Source organism: Pavona decussata, unplaced genomic scaffold, assembly GCF_977016875.1.
Source record: "Pavona decussata unplaced genomic scaffold, jaPavDecu1.1 SCAFFOLD_619, whole genome shotgun sequence".
In the NCBI taxonomy this organism is placed as follows: domain Eukaryota; kingdom Metazoa; phylum Cnidaria; class Anthozoa; order Scleractinia; family Agariciidae; genus Pavona; species Pavona decussata.
The window spans coordinates 44654-68435 of NW_028145867.1; the positions used below are offsets into that span (position 1 = coordinate 44654).

The 23782-nt window shown below is 38.2% G+C and overlaps 1 protein-coding gene across 2 annotated transcripts in view; it reads right to left on the reverse strand.

The window, feature by feature from the left end:
• Positions 1-1863: 1863 nt before the first annotated feature.
• Positions 1864-23782, reverse strand: part of LOC146449146 (C-Maf-inducing protein-like) — a 41524-nt gene continuing 19605 nt past the window's right edge. For both annotated transcript variants that reach the window (XM_085101963.1, XM_085101962.1), the window contains exons 3-23: positions 21161-21289; positions 18972-19022; positions 17452-17523; positions 16734-16823; positions 16488-16532; positions 15887-15949; positions 15431-15511; positions 14762-14865; positions 13929-14033; positions 13536-13601; positions 12908-12973; positions 12759-12785; positions 12044-12092; positions 11798-11905; positions 10869-10985; positions 10292-10410; positions 9815-9836; positions 9665-9712; positions 9339-9485; positions 6758-6934; positions 1864-5118 (exon numbers count right to left, since the gene is read on the reverse strand). In XM_085101963.1, coding sequence (XP_084958089.1) covers positions 5071-5118; positions 6758-6934; positions 9339-9485; positions 9665-9712; positions 9815-9836; positions 10292-10410; positions 10869-10985; positions 11798-11905; positions 12044-12092; positions 12759-12785; positions 12908-12973; positions 13536-13601; positions 13929-14033; positions 14762-14865; positions 15431-15511; positions 15887-15949; positions 16488-16532; positions 16734-16823; positions 17452-17523; positions 18972-19022; positions 21161-21289 — 1734 coding nt within the window. In that variant the 3' untranslated portion in view covers positions 1864-5070. The remainder of the gene's footprint in view (positions 5119-6757; positions 6935-9338; positions 9486-9664; positions 9713-9814; positions 9837-10291; positions 10411-10868; positions 10986-11797; positions 11906-12043; positions 12093-12758; positions 12786-12907; positions 12974-13535; positions 13602-13928; positions 14034-14761; positions 14866-15430; positions 15512-15886; positions 15950-16487; positions 16533-16733; positions 16824-17451; positions 17524-18971; positions 19023-21160; positions 21290-23782) is intronic.

Genomic DNA, 23782 nt, shown 5'->3' on the forward strand with positions numbered 1-23782 from the left:
TCTAACTTTAAGGTTCACATGTTATTTAAAAGCGCAATAACATGTTTAGTTTTAGCATTGAGACTGGGCGTGGTAGTGTTCGTTGTTCTTGCTCTCGATGAAGCCAAAAGCCGCCATCGTTGCCCAATTTAGATTTACATGAAAATAAGGGGACGAAGAAGAAGGATTCTTTTCTTCCGATAATGGAAGTACTTACTCCATGTTTTGGAGGAGAGTGCTTTCGTTTTAAATTAGAGAAAGTAAATTATCATATTTGTTTACCAAAGATTATTTATCTCCATACAACGTTTTATGTTATATTTAGTATTTATATTTATGTAACAGAGACAGACCATATGTGTCTTGCGAGTACTGTAAACTGAATGGCACTTCGTCAAAACAGCATTACATCGATCTCTGAAGGCAAACCAAACTTCCGTTCCTTCATTTTTACCAAATTTGAAGGATAACATCCCAAACATACTTTGTAAAACTTAAATCATCTGTGTTATAAATCAATCGCTTGACCTAAGCCGTACTTTTGACCCTGAATTGAGACTTAAGTATTTTCGGTTGAACGCCTATCTACTTTGAGTTAGAACAATGGGGTCAAGATAGATAATTTGCGTGGCGGGCTGTTTTGTTGGTATGCGCAATATCTCAGTAAATGAAGCATTCTCAGGGTTTCAATAAACTTCTGATTTTTACCATTCGGGAGACGTGGTCGACTAAAACTGTCCCAGATTAGGTTTGAGTGTTCTTGTGGTATAAGAAGGCCAATTAAGTCTGGGAGACCTTCTCAAATAACATCGCTAGACGACTTACTTAAGGGTTTTGTTTTTCAAACTGACTACCAGCCATTTTCGATACATTAAACAAATTATTGAACAATAAGGACGTTTACATATATGATTCTATGGGAACACAGCAATATTGCGGAGATCTGATGTTGCTGTTGCAGCTTAATGATACTAAGGGCCTCTTCATATGAGGCCGGTCGACCGGGCTGGCTCGGTTTTCGAGATCTTGCCTCGCCATTGTGAAGCCTCGCCACTCTTTTCTTTATAAAAATTTCGATGTGTTCATATGGGAAGGCGGGCTTGGCAGGTTACCGAGGTCACGGTTTTTGCGACCGAGATCACGGTAACCGAGCTGGAAATGTTCCCCATATATATGGGGCTGTAAAAATCTGAGCTATTTACAGCCCCTTAAGGTTAGTTTTGTCTAACCTAGATATTGGGCAATAAAATTATTTTAGCTGTCCGATCAGCCTTGCATTTGATTTTACGTTTTATTCAACATTGTTGATCCTGATCTACACAAAGATCCGGCTACACTTTGCTGCTGTTTGAAAAAGTGGTCCCTGCACTGTTCAAGAGTTACCTTATATATAAAGTCGACGACCACCCTCGTTCCCAGGCTCCTTTCTCTAAGAGAGATCGGTTAACACCGCACTTGTATCGATACACCGTACTTGTACCGGATCGATTTGAGAAACTGGTAATGACCCTCCCTTCGACAAAACCAACTCAAGTCTGCTTTCAGTTGATTCTCTATTTTGGTTGGATATTTGTCCCATCTAGCGAATCATGGTCACACTTGTGCACAACACACTGAAAATAAGTTCTGTGGGTTGACTTTCGATTTATCAACAGGGATCAAGTTTAAAAAAATTCTAATAGAACATTGAAGCACTTTCACAACGTTCTCCAGTATGACACAATTAAATCCAGCAAATTTAAATCATTTGCCAAGTCAAAATCTAACCATAAAATCCATCACAATGCTAAAAAAAAATGTACCCGTTAGCCCCCTGATAGAGGCAATAACAAATGTCAGTTATTACTTACAATTTGTCTTCAATAACCACTCCACAATCAGCAATGTCCGAAATAGCATTTTATTTCACTGGGCACATACACGAAGTGATAATAACATTAACTCACAGTCGTCTTCATTGAAAGCAAAAGAATATTACACTACTTTAATTCTATAGGTAAATGATAAGTTGTTTTTTGTAGCGTATTTTATGTACAATAAGCAGGTATTTTTCATAGCACTTTATATGTTTGTATAACTATCATCACTAACTGTACAACGAAGCTATAATATGTGGTTTATGAAGCACAACGAGAAACATTTTACAATAGTTAAGGTCTCCACATACTTACATTGCAACGAACTCAACCGGGGCCACTGAAAAAACCGACACTTTGAAATGTTCTCGTTTTTTGTTGGTTTACAAACTATCAAAGCCAGACTCCTTTGTTGTAAACGTGACCTGTGATTGGCTGATCAATGCTGGGTGGCGCCGGTTAAGTTCGTTGCACTGTAAGTGTTATTGGAAAGTTTTATGCAACTGCATGCACAAAATTCTGACAGTAAAATGCGCCTCACGTGAAACCTGATAAATTAATTTTTCAATGTTTTATTAACTTTTATATGCCATTTCTTTTGTTTTAGTGGTTGGGTTTCCAGAATTCAACGTCATTCAACATTCCTTTAGTTCTCAAGCGTATGTAGTTCAAATCCAACTCAAATATTTCAACCGCATGCACTAAACAGTCCAAAAATTATACTTTGAAAAATTTTACATTGCTACTGATTTAACTATACACTATATTAAGTTAAAAAATAACATTTTCAAAATCTTTTATTGTTTCTGTTTCCAGTGACACCGGAGTTGATTCACACAACAATCAAAGGGTAATTTCAAGAAGTCTTAGTTTTGGACAAAAATTTTTTCGAAGAATCCGTATTGATCAGTAATTAAACTTGAATCAAAGTTCACAAACATCCAGGATTAGCTAAATCAGGCTTTGAAAGACTGGGTCCAGGTAAATTAGCAATGGAGGTCTAAATGAGGCCAAGCTGTTAGAGCCGCTAAAGAGTTTAATTAGGCTAAAATTTACCGAAAAAGACCCCTACTCCAGAATCTATGGGCAGACAGGCACGAGTGAGGGACGTTGGGATCGTCTGGGTAGACGGACGGAAATTGCCCCGATCAATGGTGCATTTCTCGGCAGTCAGTTGTTTGGGAAATACTCTTTTAGGTGTAAACTATTTTTAACAAGACCTACACTCCCCCCCCCCCCCCCTCCCACCCAGAAATGTACCTATTCCTCTACGCCCGATGCCCATCCGTCTCCCAAACGATCCCTCAATGCCTTACTCGTACCAGACTTCTCACAGTTTCTGGAGTGGGGAATTCATCTCTGCATACAACCCAAAGGAAATTCCCACCAAAATCTTTCCACCAAAAAAGTTCATCAAATCCAAAAATTACCCCGACCGCTTATTTCAAACCTAAAAGTCTTTGTACCTCAAATAGCCCCTTGTCTTGCGATTCGCGAAACCGCCCTAAACATAGGATCCTATAATGTTCTATTCAATAATGTTGAACGACGTTGAATTCCCTCGGCCGGGCATTTGTACCGAAGAACTAAAGTAAGTTATGTATGATTTCTTGAAACCAACCTCTTTTGTGCAAAAACTGAAACCCTTCGCGGTGCTTTGAAGGGTGTGAAAGACGAATCACGGCAATTTGAGAAAAAAAAAAAAAAACAACATTTCTGTTCTCTTCATGAGAAGGAAATACCTGCACCAAAGACCCACAACTGTGACTACTTAAACTTAGGCTACTATTTCAAGGGCAGTAAATATAGAACGAGGACATTTACTACCGGGTACTAATTATTAACATATAATCCCGTCCAATATTTTATACAATTTAACCCTTTTCGCTATGATTATAAGCTTATTTAATTTCTCTAAAAACAAAGAAACCATGGAATTCCAGTTTGATTTGCAACAAACTCCTCCTCCAAAACTGAGACCACTTCTGCAACAGAACGAAACCGCCTGCACTCACCTCGTTCTAAAGTTTTTGTACTTGTAAATTTAATGAATAATATATCTCCTAATTTTGCTAATTCTACAACCTTTGAGTTTTTCGTATAAACTAACAACATAATACGCTTGCCGCTAAATAGTTTACACAACTGTCATACATACGTTTTTGTTTTTTTTTAGCCACGGAAATTAACAGTCATTGCACGTTGAACGCCAGAGTAACTTCCGTGTAGCACAATCGCGGGCGCAAGATTTTCTGAGAGGAACTGGACCCGGATTACCAGCTCTCCAAGCCACCAACCTACCCCTGTAAAATATGACGTTAGTTACGAGAAACTACAATGTCGTCTGGAAAAACTGGAACAACTTCGACTTCGACAACTGTAACGTACCACATTACACGAAGGAAACAAATAAATGATACTTTGGTTACTTGGTGAATCAGTGTTGAGTGTTGACAATCAAGTCATAGTTTCCCCTCTCTTTAGTGTGATTCAACACTTTACTTGTCTACAAATGGTCACACTGTAAGCCCGGTAACATTGAGCATGCGCACTTCGTTTGCATTCAAATCTTGTACTCACTCCTCAATCTTAAGTTACATATTCCTCAAGAATAACCTCTTGCATTTGTATGTAGAAAGTACTCGCCAAAACGTCACGAACATAGATATCTGCACAACTACTTTGTTATTCACCAAGCGGTTTAAAACGTATATGACAGAATTTTTGATTTGCTTGATCAAAAAATGTTAATATTGTTCTCGCATGAAAAACGATAAACAAAATTCTTTATCAATTATTCTTCCCCACGTGAGATGAAATTGATAAAAAATTTTGTTTTCATACGAGAACTATATGAAGATTTGGTCAAGCAAATTAAAATAAAAATCTGTCATATACACCTTAAACGAACAAGGCATACTAGAGGCTTTAATAATAATATTTGTTTAAGTCCCTGCCCAACAAAACTCTAGATCAGGAAACTTCGCAATTAATCGTAATAATTAAATATTTCAACACTTTAAACAGCGTGCATGATAAACTTGATTTACTTGCTACTCCTCAGTCCTCTCAGGGAAACGGTTGGGACACTGCGACCGCGAAACCCGTCAGGCGCTGGTAACTACTAAGGTAACGCGCTCTGACAGAAGTTACTGTACATCTGATTGCGTGAGGCGGGTCACGAACGCATCTACGGTTTCATGTCACGACAAAGCTACAATAAACATGACCCAAGTCAAACATCCGTGTACCGCACATCAATTTCTTCAAGTCTTGGCAGTTTCTTTAGTAACAAGAGAAAATAAAACAAAATTAAGATAAATAACAATCACTCAGGGAGGGTAACACCAAGTTAACTCCAAGTTAATAAGGATGGCCCGATTTTAACAAGGACGGGGTCGAAATACTCGGAATCATCAGGGAGATTCTCAAATGATATTTGTAACTTGCCAGAAGTTTCATTAAGATTTTGAACAGTTGGGGAAGAGGTTATTGCACCTGGGCATTAACTTGGATAAGTTTTTATTATTATTATTATTATTATTGAAAACATTGGTTGAGACGTTAAAAGCAGCTGGGCAAAGTTGCGCACGGGAATAGTTGAATATTTGAAATCAGGATTGAGTTTGGCTTGGCGCGTTAAAAAAGCTTTTCCTAGCTAGGGTATTGACTACTTTTCAGTAGACTGCCGAAGGTATTTGCATTGGTTTTGCATTTGAAGAGCTTTAGAGTTAGTTCAAGAAAATTGTGTAGCATGCTTTAACTGGCAAAACCAACGGTAGCTTGGCTGTTTCCCTGCGCTTCTCACTGGTACCGCAAGTTCACACTTTTAACTCTGATTGGTTCACAGTGTTCTCTGTGCTTGCTGTGATTGGCTAGAGGTTGATTATTAACTCTGATTGGTTCATGGCATTCTCTGTGCTTGCTGTGTTGATGTTGATAATTAACTCTGATTGGTTCAGAGCATTCTCTGTGCTTCCTGTGATTGGCTAGATGTTTAACAAATTGACGGCAGTTTTCTATGGTCTATACTCTTATAGACCATAAAATGACGTCAAAAAATGTTCAAAACTCAAGTGGAACCACGAGCCGCAGGCGAGTGGTTTCACTGCCAAGTTTTGGACATTTTATGGCGTCATGTTATGGTCTATTTAACAATTAGACGGCGAGCTCGAGGTTTCTATCGGCTGATAGTTGCCCCGAGCCAACTAACAAAGGCGATAGAAACCGAGAGCGAGCCGTCTAATTGTTTTAGCATAACTCAGTGATCGATCTATCAAGCAAAAAAATATTTTTATTTCATTAATTTTGATATATTTGTGCAATGATGCATGCTAAATCGCGCGCGTTCTGACAAACTGCCGTCTATCGATCGATAGACGGCACCTGTGTAGCCAATCAGATTGCGCGTTACGCGATAGTCGGTCACTGAGGTATGCTAAAAGAGTATAGACCATGGGAAACTGCCGTCGATTTGTTTTTTTTTTTTTTTTTACAATAACATGGAAAAAGTTCTAGCGGAATTGGCTTTTTTTTTTCGTTGAGAAAGCGCGCGCGTTACATCTGACGTCATTTTTATTGTCTGCACTCTTACAGACAATAGCTACGAGCCAATCAGCGCGCGGGAATTTGGACAGTTATTGTAAAATAATAATTAACTCTGATTGGTTCAGAGCATTCTCTGTGTTTGTTGTGACTGGCTCAATGTGGATACTTTACTTTTTTGCATTATGGCTGCCCTTAAATTTTACAACTTTCCTTAAGCTTAACAAACGAAATTTCAAACACTCAACTTTCTTTGAAAGTTATTGAGAAATACCTCAAACGCCTCTGAAATTTTTGCCAAAAAAGACCAACAATGCTATAGTTTTTCCATAACAATACTACAAGTCCAAAGTGGTTCTCTCTGATACACAACCTACCCTGAGTTTTTCGTATGTTGTCGGCGAGAGCCTGGTGCTGTTGAGGTTTAGATTTCGGAGATTGGACATGATAACCAAGGAAGAAATCCCATCATCCGTCACGGGCGTCTCGCAAAGATTCAGAGACTCCAAGTTGTGGAGTTGCTCCGCTACCATGTGAAGACCTTTGTCACCAAACTAAAAAAAAAAAAAAACGAACAAACACAAAAGAACAGTTTAACAAGTCAGCTCACTCGCTGCAAACACGTTACATGTTTATTAAAATTTAAGGGAAGTTAACCACAGACGTTCGTTGTCCCCCCGGGGGGGACTCTCTTATGAAAGGGGCGGGGATGCTCGTCGGAAATTTTGAATTAATCCCCTGAAGGAGACCAATCTGGGCATGGCCCAAACTTTTCTGACCCCCCAAAAGAGACCATTTTAAAACACAGACAAATAAAAAATACAGTAACTTTTCGCGTGCAACCCTAAACGAGACCTTCACAGCTAAACATAAGGGCGTTTTTTCAGGACACCCTAAGTGAGACCAAAATCTGAAATTTAGACCCCTAAACGAGACGACGAACATCCCCACCCCTTTCATATAAGAGTCCCCCCCCCCCCCCCCCCGGGCGTTGTCCACGGAAAACAACCGGAAGTTGAATGTTCCCTTTGGGGGCATTGTGACATTATTGTATCTGTAATCGCAAACCAACCTGTAGACACTAAAATAAGGAATCCATTCCTTGGCGAGAAACTAAAACAGGAGAACAGAAAGAACACATAACTTGCGTTTGCTGTCCGTGACTCACAAACGCTTGCACGTAAGTAACACTACCCAATGAAGCCAATGAGAGCTGCATCCTTTTCTAAGCTTTATCTTCTCTAGACCCAGATAAATTGCAGCTCCATCGTTTTTTGTGTCTAGCCGCACTGTTTTGTTATTTGTTCTTTTGTCCTCTCGACCAATAATGTGAGACGTTTCAAGCAGTGCAGGTTGCCTCAAAGAAGCAGACAATGCATTCCACAGTACAAATCCATGAAGCATACGTCACCTTCTATGTACTTCTCTATGTCGCGACGATTTCCGTTCAAGAATTGAAAGGAAGATTTACAAATGCTCATGCATAGAGGAAATCCTTGGGTCGCGTCTTTACGTCAGTCGATTTGTCTAAGCTGTACTTATGTTACCACAAACCAAGGAAAAGTCTGAAGAACTAAGTGACAAAAACTTCGATACTCAAACTTTTTTTTCTAACTTTAAACTCAGTCAAGAGACATATTTTAATGTGAAAAAGTGATTGTAACCACCCAAATAATATAGATCAATACGTGACCCAACAGGAAGACAAATAGGAAACAGTGCGGAAAAAAGACGGTTAACCGCGTGTCCACTTTACCACTAACGCCACTGATGCTCGTGACACACACATGACGCAATCAGTTACCTGAGTAACCACGAAATACCAAGAGGCGAACCGAAAACTTGTGACCTGTGCTCAGCGCAGATACCACAACATAAGGTGCGGTTACACACAGCACGGTAAATGGCATTTCCCGTGGTAAATTGTCCCGCGGTACATCACACTTGGGTTTTATTGTACCGTGGTTCCAGCGGTTACACGCGAATAGAGATTTCCCAGGGTGAAACAAATGTCACGCAAATGTGGCGGGAAATTGAATTGCAACTTCTTGAGTCATGGAGTTTGATTCAAGAGAATTAGGGTGCCTCATATCTATCTTTCTCTTGCTATCACATCGACGACTTTCCGCTTACCTTTTTATTCGATACTTGATGCAAAGGAGATTTCAAAAGTGGCAGTTGCTTGCAATGATACAACAGAGTACTGCTGTCTTAACTAGACAAATTCAACGTTGAGGAACTAAAGCGCGCGCGCGTCGAAGTGTATGGAGTCTTCCTCGACCACAGCTTTGGTTTGAAAGATTGCTATATGATAGATCGCTTGATGGCTGGTGGAAAGAAAACTTTCGGGTTTCCAGAGCCACTTTTGAATACATCTGTAGATTGGTTGGGCCGGCGTTATCGCGACAAGATACCGCCATGAGAGCCGAAGTTCTAGTGGAGAAAAGAGTGAGCTGCGAAGAAACTTTTGCTGTCAAACGGAGCATTGTGATTGGCTCTTGTACCTTGGGCATCAAAACACCGTAGCAATTTACCACGTTAAATGTCATGGGCGCTTCGTGAGATCTTTTTGACGTATCCATGGATATTTAACACGGGAAATTTACCTCGGGAAACGTCGGTCACACTACTAAATGCCGTTTCCCGTGGTAAAAGGGCAATTTACCACGGTAAAAGTGCCCCGTGTAACCGCACCTATACTTAGACCACGTCGCAATCGAAATAAAAACCAGCATAGTTTCTTAACCATTTGTTAACAAACAAATTGAACGAACAAAACAAGGAGCTAAATTGAGGTCTGCAGGTACAAGCAGAGAGGATCGCATGATTATACTTAACAGTGCTGGCTATTCCTATTTATCGCACTGATAAATAGGAATAACACTTACGCTAGAACTGCCATTGACCTAGTAGTATCATTTTTATCGCAAATATCGGCTTTTTAGAAAGTCTACTAACCTGTGTTGACCATAGATTTAAGTGTAGAAGAGCGGGCAGTTGAACCAGGTACTCAGCACACGCGCTGGTCACGTGCGTGAACGCCAGATTGAGGCTCTCAAGGTTACCAAATGAGCCGGACTTGAGGAGCCGAGCCAGATCATCATCCTAAGAAGTACAAAAGGAGAATAAGTACCAACAAAGAGCTTGAGATTTTGAATTAATGGTATTCACAATATCGTCCCCAGAGCCCGCGCGCGTCCCTTGGTGTTGACCAAAAGGAACGCAGCCTCTGGGGATGAGATTGTGGTATCCAGGCAAGGACGAGCTAAGAAGTGGAAGCTTACTGTTGATTTTGTAGGAAGAGTAAGAACTGTGGGTCCACCCTTCTCTTGCTGTTAAGAAAAAATCAAAACAACTTCAGTTATACCAACAACAATTTGTTTTCGTTTAACTTTCCAAGGTACAGGGAATAAGGACGCTAAAAAAGTACCTACCATCTGTCTGAATTTGGCTTTCCTATAAAATAAAAAGGTCATAGTTCAGTTACAGCGGGAGTGTCGTTATAAAATTTAAGAAAATGCGGTTTTACAAGCTAAAGTAATGAACCCACGTCAATCAATCAATCAATCAATCAATCAATCAATCAGCAATCATTCATTCAATCAACCAATCAATCAATCAATCAATCATTCAATTAATCAATCAATCAATCAATCAATCAATCATTCAATTAATCAATCAAGTCAATGAACACCGGCTTAACCATTCAGGTTGGCCAGACTGAAATCGGTTAAGAGGGGTTTTTTTATTAAAACCGAACTTTGTGAACTTTCCAAACTTTCTGAACTTTTTGTATAAATAACCGGTCCTGTCTGGTTTTTGTTGTTGTTGTTAGTTTGTTTGTTTGTTTTTTTTTTTCAGTCTTCTGGAATCTTACTAGGTGTTGAAAAATCTCAGACAGCTCAACTTACTTTTGGCAGAGCGCCTCGTAGCAAAGTTTTCCTTCCTCTGTGCTCTCGAGTGTTGATATTATCTGTAATTTTTCATTCTCATCTTGCAGGACCTCAACTTCTAACATGAACGACAGCGTCTGTCGGAAAAAGAAAAAACATAACAAATTGGAAATCTGAGAAGCAAGACTGCACATGCATTCTCCCGAGCTCTCACTTCGTTGTTATTTCTAAGTTACGTCACAAGAGGAACCTTTTTTCTTGCTTCACACAAGTCCGCGTTTGAGGCGCGCAAAAATTTAAACTCTCTGGCGCGATTTGCGTCTCCTTCCGAGAACTTCAAGAGAAAAAAACGACTGTTTTGCAAAAAAATATGGAGCGAGCGAAGAAACGTTAGTGAGACTGGGGGATACATTCTCTGGCCTTACACGCCCTGTGAGGCTCCCTTTCGCTCGCCTTACACGCGCGACATGTGACAGTGAGGCTCGCGCGCGAGAATACACACTTTTGAGAGATTTGAGCATCCCTGTGTAAAAATCAAGAGAAGAAGCGAAAGATTTGCAGTTTACCTTTGTGGAAAAAAAACAAGCGCACTGACCTGGATGAAACTGCTCTCTCCTCTTAACGCTAGAAGCATGAATGGACCGAGCATGGAATCTTTGAGGTCCAGAAGGGTCTTTTTTCTTCTTCCACAACAATTTAGAAGCCTTGACATCTGCACAGAGGAAGCATTACGTACAGTAAGTTCTACTCTAGTAGTAGCAGGGGCTTTCTGTCACACACATACATCACGACACTCCCGGTACACGAAGGCCTCACGCAGAAACATGTCAGTAAGAACAGAATATGAAGCTGAAACGTATACCTTAGTGTGGACAACACCACCAGCTAAGATGGCCAAAGTGGCAATGTTCTTCACATTAGGGAGCTTTAGCAACAACAACGGCGACGGCAACGAAAACGTCAAAAAAGCATTAGAATGGGCTTAATAACCAAGACAACCATTCTGCACGTGCATTACACTTTTTGGTATATTTCTTTGCCGTCGCTGCGCGACCAGGGCATAAAAAGTCCAGATAAGACGTTTCATGGAGGACGTTAACACACCGCGACGAATTTCTCTTTTTCTTCTTAACTTGGGTGTGGTTTCCAACAATTCAACTCCAGGAAATTTCACCTACATCTGAATTTTACATTCAAAGCGAGTTGGAATAATCAAGACGACGTCTGAAAAAGAAAAACCCGCGAATTCACTTATTAGTGGCGTTTTCTCTGCCGTCGCCGTCGTCGTTGCTAAAGCTCCCTAATAACACATGTACGCATGCATCCAAACCTAAATGTTTTGACCCCTTTGTCTGTTCAGGCTTGAAAATACCAGTTTTTATATCAAATAGGGCATTCATTTTTTTCAGCCAACAATAAGTCGCCACAGCTCTATAATGCTATTACGTAAAATGGCACTTCTTGACTATAATTTTAAATTACATTGTACTATCTTATATTATTTGTGTCAGCAGAAGAACTTGCCACGTGAGAGAAGAAATGCCCTTCATCAAAACAGGAGACTCCTCCAGGGCAAATGATGTCAATCCATCCATCTTTGCCTTTCCTGACTGGAAGAATTGACTGGTGAACCTGTGGCAAAGAGAAAAGAGACTGACAGTCAAATGCCAGTTGTTCAAAGCACGATTGAAAACTTGGATGTACATGTTCCAATATTTGTTGTTGTTGATGTTTGTTTGTTTGTTTGTTTGTTTGGTTTTTTTATTTTACCTCACACCGCTGGTCCTCAGCAAAAGCTTTAATAACAGCACTGATGTACCTATAGACAAAATAGATTAAAATGTAATGTGATCTGGTTTGGAAAGTTTAGGCTACTGCAGCATGGTTTCCATGAATACTTCGACAAATATAAAAATAGGTACACATTGCGTACATGTGGGTAGTGCTGTGCACGCTGTTACGGGGCATTTTTCAGTAAAAGTAGATTTCACTTGGTTTAGGAAATATCGGAGCCTTTGTAACTGTCAAGTAAATCACGTAGGTGTTGAACACCTGCTGTTCTTTCGAATAAGAAATGAGCTTCAGTTTGTAAAGGTGCAGAAAGTAATTATTTGCTTAGAATTTCCCCCCATTTGTTAAGCTTACGCAAGTGAAATGGAGTTGTCGAAATACTATTGGCTACGGGTCTTATATGACAAATGTTCTTCAGTAAAAGCTCCTGAGTTCTGCCTGTAAGAGAATGAGTCAAGATCTGCAATAAAGATCCCGGAACGTAGCAGGGCACCTCTCGCTTAGCCACAGAGCTAAAATGCCCGAAAAGCCTCTGTTACAACACGCTACGGACTTGTTTGTTTACGGATAACCACACACTCACTCACTCTTACATGCCTGACGACATAGTGGGTAGAGCACTATAAAGTGCACTACCAACAAAAGCATACTACATTTTTTACAGAATAAAAAAACATACAAAACATATACTTACAATACAAACGTCTCATTTTTGAGTGCCCTGCAAGATAAAAATTTCAACCCTAGTAATTAGTTGACTTCGTGAGAAACGCATTATGCGATGAAAAATACGCGGTGGTAATGATTATAATAAATGCAACCAGATGTTCTGCCAGAACTTACTCTTTTGGGAAAGGAATAGGCTGGAGCAGTGTTGATAGATTGGGTCTCCAGTCTTCAAACTGTGCGCTGAAATTATATCAAAGAGAAATATGTTACACTTGTACAACAAGAAAGGATTTGTTAGATGCTATTCAATGTTACGTGCTGTCTTGTGCTATACAGTCTAAATGTTTTTGAAAGTGTCATCAGAAGGTTGTGACAACAGCAAAGCAACAACAATATGAAAAGAGCACGACATATTTTTTTATGGTTTGAAAACGTTTCGACAGAAAGTTCTGTCATCTCAAGTTCTGCAATAAACACGATGTTATTCAAATTGTCAACTTATTTCAAAAATATCACATAAGTGATCTGCAGAAAAAAGATTGATAAAAAATTGAATATAGATAATCATTGTTATTACTGAAACTAAGTATTAAATGTTGCAAAACGAAGGCCTGAAAAATTTGTCTTTTACATGTCTTAAACCTTTCATCTACAACTTTCATTATACAGTTTACCATTGCTTTCAAACCTGATTTTTGAGGCCTTTTTTGGCAACTCCCTAAAGTGCGTTTATTACTGTGATGGTGTTAAATGTTTTGCTCTGTTTTCTTTTGTTTTGCTTTGGACACCCTGTGATTCTTACATGGTATCCATAACTGTCATGAAGCAGAGAAGAAACTTTGTGTTGATCTCTTCATACTTGACAAGCCTGAAAATGACATGAGAACAAATTAAACAATAGGATCTAAGACACAAAATTCAATCTGATACAGTATCGCAAAAAAACAAAACATTAAGAACAACAGCACATCATACTACTGGAACTTTTAACTACAGTCGACTCCCGATAACTCGAACCTTCAAGGGAAATTGAAAAAGGTTCGAGTTATCAGGAGTTCGAGTTATTGAGGGTAAAATTATACAGAAGATAACCTGAAGGGAAAGGAAAGTTGGTTTGACTTAGCGCGAGGTTCGAGTTAGCGAGGGTTAAAGTTATCGGGAGTCGACTATACTTTAAAAGTGACGGTGAACTTACAACTTGTCACTCTGGTCAAACGTGGAGTAAACAGCAGAAAGGACAACAGCAACAAGATTTGGAAGCACGCGAGGGTGTGGGCAGGCAGCTCCTGGACTGTGAACACTGGCAAACAAAAAAACACGACGGCAGTGTAAGATGAAAAGGCAAAGCCATACTTGAACAGCAGGCTCCCTCCACAGCTGGAGATTAAACCAGCTTTTGTAGCATGTAAGAAGATGTTAGGAATATTACCCTTCCTCCCTAAGTGGGGTGTTCGTCCGTCCCAGGGTTACGCCCAAAAATATTTTGCAGGTGATAACCCACCATATCAAAAAAATGGCAACTGGTACATGTACATTTACCCATAATTCTAAGCATACGAAATCCCTAAAAACGCTCAAAACAGATTAAAAACTTTGAACCTAGAATACACAATGTTGTAAGTAGAGGGATGAATCTTGCAAAAAAAAAAAAAAAGAAAATACATGGCTTTCTATGTGCCTATTGGCTATTGACGGCAACAACAACACTTTATCACTGCCTTTGCTTAAAAAAATATACTGACTTACAATAGGACTATGAAAGGTACAGGCTTCCTAAAATTAATGACTAATAGAGTTAAAGAACTAGGAAGCCACATTTGTGTGGAAATAAATTGCATTACAAGGTTGGAAGCACACAATACACGCAGACAGCACAACACACATAGGTACATGTATCTACTAACAAATGAAAAAAAATTAACACTCAAGAGTAGACAGCAAATGGACCAAAAATGAGCAATAAAAGGGAATAACAAATCAACAGACAATCAATAGTTTGCATGATTTCAAAACGTTAGAAGAACTAACCTCTCAACAAAATCTCTCACAACATCGGCATCTTCATCTTTACAGAACAGTGTATAAATATAATCTTGAACAAACATTCTGAGGTGAGGATACTTGCCAAAATCCTGTGCAGGACAAAAATGCATTCAATAAAAAAAATCTTTGTGGCCTTTTTGGTATCAATGCCTTGTGAAGCTTAATAAAAGATACCAAGAGCTAGCTGATGCATAGTAATACAGTCTTCTGGACTGGACACCAAGAACTTGTGGACTAACAAATGATACCGATGATGATTACTGTAATAATATTGTTACTAGTAGTAGTATATAGTGCTTTTCAATTGTTTCCTATTCTTTTAACCAACCAATGGATCGAACTCAGGGTTGCCATTAGTATATAGCCCCTAAGTTGGCAACCAGCTACTTCAGTGAAGAAAGCTGACTACTTGAAGCTTGTAAATGACCAGCAAAGACAACAAGACTTTCTTTATTTTATGACTGGCTAGTTTCCTTGTTGAGCCAGCTTTCCCAAGCTTAATGATGATGATGATGATGATGATGATGATAATGATAATGATGACGATGCTGATGATATGATGATGACGATGATGATGATGATGATGACAATGATGATGATGAATCCATAACATTGGATACATGTATAAAAACAAAGATGAAACAAAATTCTCACCATGTTGTGCTTAAGAATTCTGTGAACAGCTGGAAGGAACACATCTAATACTTCGTTATTATAAAGTTGGCCTTTGCAGTGCTGGAGGCAAATAGAAAACCAAAAAGTTAATTACCTGCTCTGTAATAATAACACTTGGGGAGCAGGGTTGGTGCAGTTGTTGAGCACTCGCCTTCCACCAATGTGGCCCGGGTTCGATTCCCGGACTTGGCGTCATAAGTGGGCTGAGTTTGTTGGTTCTCTACTCTGCTCTGAGAGGTTTTTCTCCGGGTACTCCGGTTTTCCCCTCTCCTCAAAAACCAACATTTGATTTGATTTGATTTGTAATTATTTGATTTGTGAATATTAGCTTTCTTGGATTGTAAAGCGCCTTTGATCATTTAGATGTTAAAGGGCGCTATATAAGTATTAAAATTTAAATTTTAAATTAAACCAAGAAGGTGTCGATCAGTTTACCTTGCTAAAGAAAGCACAGACTTCTGGTGAGGGCTGAACATATTCCAGAACAGGTGCAAGTGTCTTAAAGGAAAACAACCAGGCAATGTTAGAAATGAAAAAAAAAAAAGTAAGAATTCCCATCAAATTATAGACGAATCATAAAATAGTACAATGCTCTTTGTTCATTGGTTAAGATAAGGAGAGGAACGTACACTCCAGATGATGTAGTTAATGTACGTTCCTGGCAGAGTGGATGATTTTGTTTCTTCAGGCATTTCAGGTACCGACACTGTTCAGAGTATGATGGGAAGCAAAGGAAAAAATCTCCACTTTGCAGTGGGAACATTCGTCAAACACAAATCACATTAGGAAGGGAGGTTGGGTTGTGATATGTGGACTGCAATTATGTTGCTCTACTGTCCAAGAAACCTTCAAATGCTATTCAGCTATTCATCCCGGCTTTCAAGAGTAGTGGTATTAAAATGTGAGTAAAGTGTTTTAAACCTACAAACCTGGAAACATAATAATGCCACTTGCAAGTTTCCCATACACTTTTACAAAGATTAACTTCTACCAAGCAGTTGTATAATTATAGTCTGTAACAGTTCAAAGTACTCACAATTATAATTTTCTCTTGTTCTTCATCAGAAAAAGAAACAAAATGCTGCAATAACAGAAACAGCAACTTAACTTTGCTTTAAAACTTAAAGTTATATTTGTATAAGCACAGTTGAACACATGGAATCAGCATGCTATTTTTAAATGTGACAGTGCCTAGCAAAAATGTGCATGTAATAAGTACTCTGCAGATATCAAAAGATGCACATGATCGTTTTTAATGTACAGTAAGAATACATGAACTTACATGTGCAAGGATATCAGACACCATTTCCAGTGGAACTGTAAATATGACATCATCTTGAATTGGTGTTGTCAGTGAGAAAAGAACCAGTTCCTGTCACCAAGAAGAAAGTCGGAGCAGTTAACTGACTGTAACAGAGCTGTAAGTTACAGTGAAATATATCGCCAGGCTGACGATAGAGATTTCACCTATTCTAGGATGACAAATCCGACTTTTTTCATACCCTCGAATTCAACTACAGGTGGCTTGCAATGAAGGCTTCTGTCACATGTACTTAAATATAATTGTTTAAAAAAAATTCACAATTGAGAAAGATTTTCCAGTATGCACCTTGTTTGTAAGCTACAGTCATATCAACCAGTTTCCACCATGGGAATACAACATTGATGCTTGATGCTATTTCAGTAATAATTATTGATGCGACAGTAATGTCTGTCTGACCATCTGTCTATCTGTCTGTCTGTCTATCCGAGGAAAAGTAGAACCATGACCATGGGAATACAACATTGATACATAATATACAGTATAACTATTACAAATTTACTGTCTGGTTGACTAAACGACAGTATTGTCCAGATGGTTGTCTAACACTGTTTATTAAATGACTACGTGACATACATAGTTAAGTTTGTCTCAGCTGTTGAAATTTGTACAACAAATGGATTGGAATGATTTTAAAAATATATACATGTATAAGGAAAAGATATGTGTCAGTGCTCACCCTCAGTTCCCTTGTTAGACCTTCAGGATCACTGGATTTTGATATAAGCCTTCTGTATCTTAATAAGTTAACCTGCAAAAGTATATAAGTATTAGAAATTTAGAACTTGTACAAAGATGGGTAACATGAGAAATGAGAAATGAGAAATGATGAACAAAACATCTTGTGCCTAACATACAGTACGCAGTAAATACAATGTACAGTCGAACCTCTTTATTACGAACACCAAGGGGGCAGGAATAAGTGTCCATATTATAGAGGTGTCTGTTTTAGAGAAGTAGGCTTTATATATGGATTTCGGTCTCTCAGGGACCAAGTGAACTGTCCATAACAGAGAGGTTCAAACGTATTATAGAGAGTCCATAAGGAGTTCCACTGTACTCAAGGCAAACAAAATTTCATTTCAGAAAGTAGACGTTTGATGGCATCAAGGTTTTAAGTACTTTCATATATTAGAAATATTAATCTGTTAAGATAGATACATGTAGTCCTGCCAGACTTATCAAGTTATTTTCAATATCAGAATAGTATCCAAGGTATTCTGTCACATAAGCCTTATTGGTTTCCTAGGGCTACCTTGCCTTGTTAACATTTTGTTAATAATGGTAATTGAACTGAGTGGAGTGCAATTTGGTCTGAAATCATACGCGTGATTTCAAAATCGAATGAGCGCGCAGCACGAGTTTGATTTGAAATAGCAAGGATGATTTCAGACCAAAATTGCACAACACAAAGTTCAATGACCACTTTATTACACCTATTTTGAAATCACAGTGTATCATTGTCAATATTACATTCTATTTTTGTTACTTCATTTCCATTTTGATGGGCTAAAGAAAGGATGCGATTTAGAGCAAAAAATGGTGCAATTTAGGAATAAATCGCACTGTTGAGAGCCAATCAGATTGCAGGGATCACCAGTGATTTCAAAATGGGTGTAATAAATATGAATCGTAATATTGTGTGTGTGTGTATATATATATATGTGACGGAAATCAATAAACTGAAACTGAAACTACTATGAACTAGCAAGAGGTTTGAGAGAACCACCGTTGTCAGAAAATACTGAACACATAATTACGGTTAATAATAATAGCCGTTTATTCACAAATCCTGGCTTTTGTTTTTTAAAAAAATTAACAGACAGCCAGTACTGATGACGAAGTCTAGTGTTAGCTAGTCAGGGTTAGTTATTGCTACAAGTAACTTGCATGGATTGTCATTTTCTTACAGGGCCTGAAACCTCACCATTTTCATCACCCTCCTCACTGATTTGCTGGTATAATATAATTATGGTTATCAATTTTACCCAAGTTTTGTGATCAGTTTTTGTTTGACAATTTTCAAACCAGTTTAACTTTTATCTGCTTTTTTCCTCCAATTCATTAGGATAATCTAGAATGAAGGCAAACAAAAACCAAAACAAAACACCACAACATAAACAAATGCACATTGTGCACAATCAACTATAGGTCTAGAGAGGCAATAAACTCCAAAACAACAAAAAAGAGCAGCAGTACCTTCCATTTAAGTGAGTGCAGCCATTGATCTCTTAAATAAGCATTGGAAGCCTACAGGAGAAAGACAGATTTAGCTTTTGATCGATGAATGGCATAAATGTTGTAGGTTAAATGAATCCCAGGTTAAAACGATCTCAACCTAGGTTGATTTGTATTTTCCTTTGTTTCAGATGTAAATTACCCAGTCTTAACAAAGAAAAATACAAATCAACCTAAGTTGAAATCATTTTAACCTGGATTCATTTAGACCTACAACATGAACACATTCCATTAAGAAATGTAACATGCACTAAGTGTGGCCCACTCAAGTTGTTCCTGCGGCTGGTGATTTTCCTGCCTACAGACAATGATTTGTTGCATGCTTCACTTAAAGGGCCAATGTCACTTATTTTTAGTGTCAGTTTGTATAGCCAAAAAACATTTTTGTATGGTTGTAAACGTTCAACCATTATAATGTTTCAGATTTGTTAACAATAACCCTACCAGTCCAAGAATCATTCATCTGTGGCTATGAATGGCTAGGATGGAAATGGATTGCAACTTTCTTCTGAGTATTTTGGAAAAATTGCTAAAAAGTGATTATAGTTTATTATTCCTCAGAGAAGTCATTTCATATTTTCATCCCAGTGCTGTAAGAGCAATTTAACCCTTTAACCCCTAAGGCAAAACAACATTTTCTCTGGATCCAGGACTACAAACTCAATGTGCCTCCATGTATGATATACCATTTTAAAGCTTCTCATGAGTGTATTTCATTCAACTGATCTAATAAATTGTGAATGAGAAAAGTTAAAAATTTAAAAGTTCAATTACACGTCCCAATCCTTGTGTATATTAGGTATACCCCTAAACTATAGCTTATTTTGCAGTTCTCAACATGTTCATTAATGACAGAGATGTCTTAGGAGCCACAACTTCTAGGGGGGGAAAATAGGGGTGGTCAACCATATCACATATGGGAGGGGGTTAGGTTTCCATCCTTTTAATGAGCAGATCTTCACAAGACCATCTTGGCGTCAAAAATTCATAGAAATCCTGTCAAATATTGACAGAGTTATGGCATTATGTGCCAATTGGCACTCTTATGGATTAAAGGGTTTATAATGTTAGACAAGATGCCTATACTGGCATTTACGCATGATGCTGATTCATTTATTCTAATTGTATGCTTCGCAGTGATAAAACTATCCTTGCTAATGGAATAGTTTGAGTCACGATGATCGCCTTATGTTGTTTCCCTTGTAGTTGTACTGGAAATCCATTAGTGATTCGATAACGTAAGCTTATAAATGACCTCTTCTCAGTCTCATCGTGGTTCTACAACTGTCAAACAAAGCATGATTCCTTCGCCAGGAACACTCCATTTTCCACCGTGTTAAATGGCGAGTGTTTCTTAGAAGTTATTCTTTCGATTTACCGCTTTTACCGCGGAAAGTGCCATGTCACGCATCAGTTACGTCGTAAACAAAATTATGCAAATTTCTGGTAAAATGAACATTTATGGTGCAATCCAACCTGACTTACACATGATTCAAAGTTGCAGCCAATAAAAATCACACAATTCTTTCGGGACAGGCATGGGTACGGGAAAGTTAAAAAAACAGGGCAATTTTTGACTCCCAAGACGACGAAAGGAATGCGGTTCCAAATTTAAGACGCTGGCTCAGACTACGTCATCCCCCGTAAAAAGAGTTTCTTAGTCAAATATTTGTAATGAGCAGTTTTAACCAACATACAGCAAACCTCTTTGCCATTGCCCGTTTAAATTTTCCACGAGACCCCTTTGGAATTACGCCTAGCCCTCCTGCAATGTTGCTCAAGACATTCAAGTCAAATTTTCACTCAAGACATTTAAGTCAAAAATCCGTAAACAGGACCTTGGTAGATTTTAAAAAAATGAACATTGCAATTGCTACCTTTGTGACTTTTAATGAATTTACATTTATACTTATATCTATATAACTTTCATGTATATATTTTTTGACTAACGTCTTATATTTTATTTTTTTTTAATTCATTTATTTTCTTTTCTGTCCCCAATTAGTAGAAGGATTTTTTTCATTTGGCAAGTCTTGTATTTTGACACATAAATAAATTCATTCATTCATTCATTCATTCATTCATTTATTCATAAAACAGTCATTTTGAAAGGGCTGCCAAGCTCAATAGCGCCCACAGCATTGACTCACCTTAAGTAACACAGAGCCATCAGGAATTGTTACTCTGATGCAGAAGTGCTGGCCAGTATCCCATCTGTTAACAGTGTACGCATCCAGTATATCTTGATATGATAACGGACATTCCATAAAACCTACACACTAAAAGACAACAAAACAAGAAAACTGTCAGTCAAAGACAAAAAAACAAGGAGTAAGAAGTGACCTGCAGTCAGCTTAATGTGAGCGTGGAATACAGTGAAAAAAAAAGGTCTGCAATTGTTGTAAGTTGTTGTTTGTTGTTGTGCATACATGTGGCTAGGCCGAAAGCCACTTATGAATACAACTGCAATAGCTTTGCAGTACAGATTATTGTATAATCGATTACATAGGAGTGCACAGGAAATCTTGATTGTCTAGTAGTTTAATAGGAATGAGAATTTACAGCTTCTAAACTGGAGCCAAACTGACTTATCTCATTGTGTTCACAATTGCAAAAATTCATGCGTGCACTATATCAGAAAGTGCAATGGTGACATCAAACATTTGCTTAGCTTACAAGAAATTCCAAAGCAGCACGATTACATGTTGCCTTGGGGCCTGGGTTACGTTTCTCGAACATTCCAAGAACTTACCGGGCCCAAAAAGTGCCTTTGGTGATAAATGTTTCTCAACAGAAGCCAATTTTTATTAGCTTTGAATGCTAAATTTTAAAATCTTTATAATTCTATGAAAACATTGGCAAAGTACCATGCCTGTAATCAGCAAAAAAGCATTAAAAAATATACTTATCAGCCTGGTAAGTTATCAGGAATTTCGAGAAACGGGCCCTAGGCACAAAAAAAAATGATTCATTGATGAGAGCCATGGCTTTCCACACAGAGGCCAAATGCTCCAATGGCGCTGCAGGAGACTTACAGTGAGCATGAAACATCAGGTTTTAGAGAGAGGGGCTACAGTACAGTATGGGATACCCATACTTAAAACATATTGGTGCATAATTTGATTTACAAGCATGAAAACCACAGAGCATAACATTTTGCCAAGGCAGCACATGCACATGTTCCCACTGCATAGAATCTTATTCCCATAGTGGTGAATAAGATTTATACAGTCAAGCGCAACAAACACAGAGCAAGATTTTTCAAGCAAGATCATTCACCAACCGTTTCTATTATTTTGTTTCATTGCAGACCTGATGTAGGTCCAGTATTACTTTAATCCAGCAGGATCCACTGAGAAACTAAAAATATCTTGAGATTCCCTTCAGGCCACCAAAATTAGCAAAGGACACTAAAACAATGTGCTCTTATAAGCCAGTATTACATCCTGTATTTCTCAAATAAGGTCGCCCAGGCATGCATCCTGTCTTGGGTGGTTTAGCCAAAAATGATGTCAGTTGATCACCCATGTTTTGCTAGTTAAAACACACTTTAGACCATGCAGGCCTTAAATAGCTTGAGATCCTCCCCCAAAATTAAAGTGATTGGGGCCAGAACACAGTCATGCTACAGAACACTTAAAAACCCACTGTTATTCAGCAGTGGACAACCAAAAATCTGGAAAGAATTGTATAGCTTACACACAGAACTTTAAACAATGTTTATACTCAATAGTTTATTCAATTAATTTCTTGGTTTTAGTAATACTAACCATGTTGTTGATGACTCAGTGGGACTCAGGATAGACTGGGAAAAAATTAATTTTGCCAAAGGTCCATGCAGCATGCCTAACTCAATCAATAATCATTTTTCCGCAAAGTTTGAAATATGTAGGTATAACAAAGAACTATCAAAATTAATAAAAATAAGTTGCAATCCTCCTTTATCATCAATTTTTTTGACATAGGTCGACAGGTAGCAAAAATCCATTGACACTGCTGAAAACAGCACCTTAAAATATAAAGTCATTTACTATTAGCGGAGATATGTATAGCTCCCTTAAAAGAGAAAATTTCACAGACACTGTCTGGTACATGTATGGAGATTGGCAATTTTACCTGCAACCATACAAAGGTCTGTAAAATTTCTTTGAATAATTACACAGAAGTAAAATAACTCTTCGCAACTTTGAAGAAATGACTCTCAAACTTGGCCATTTTACTAATTGCTAACATGCTCTTTCCAGCATCAATGGATTTTCATTCCCTGACTTGACTTCTGTACATCAAAATGACAATTACATTGATAAAGGCCTCTGACTCCTCATCAAGAAATCTAATGTGAACTTCACAATCAGCCTACAGGTACAATGTGTGTAGTCAGGCTACATCACATATGACCAGTATTTCCAAGAATGACATGAACATTCAAAGTTAATGTTTGAATGGAATCTTGAAGATATCGATCTCTGGGACTCTTTCTGAAAAAGACTAATTAACTGAAAAAAATTCAAATTCAAATTGAGAAACAATAATTGTTGTTTTTGAAATAGTTAATGCTGTTAAAGAAAAATTCAAAGCATTACACTGTCAATATGCTAGCCGGGAAAATAATTTTTATGGAAACTCTGAAATCTTGCTGGCGATTTTCAAAACTCCGTTCAAATTTCAAAACTACTGGTCACACATAATGCAGATTGACTGAACTTTTCACAAGCTGCTAACATTAACGGCAATACAACAAAACTGTGGAATATTTGCATGTTATTGAAGAA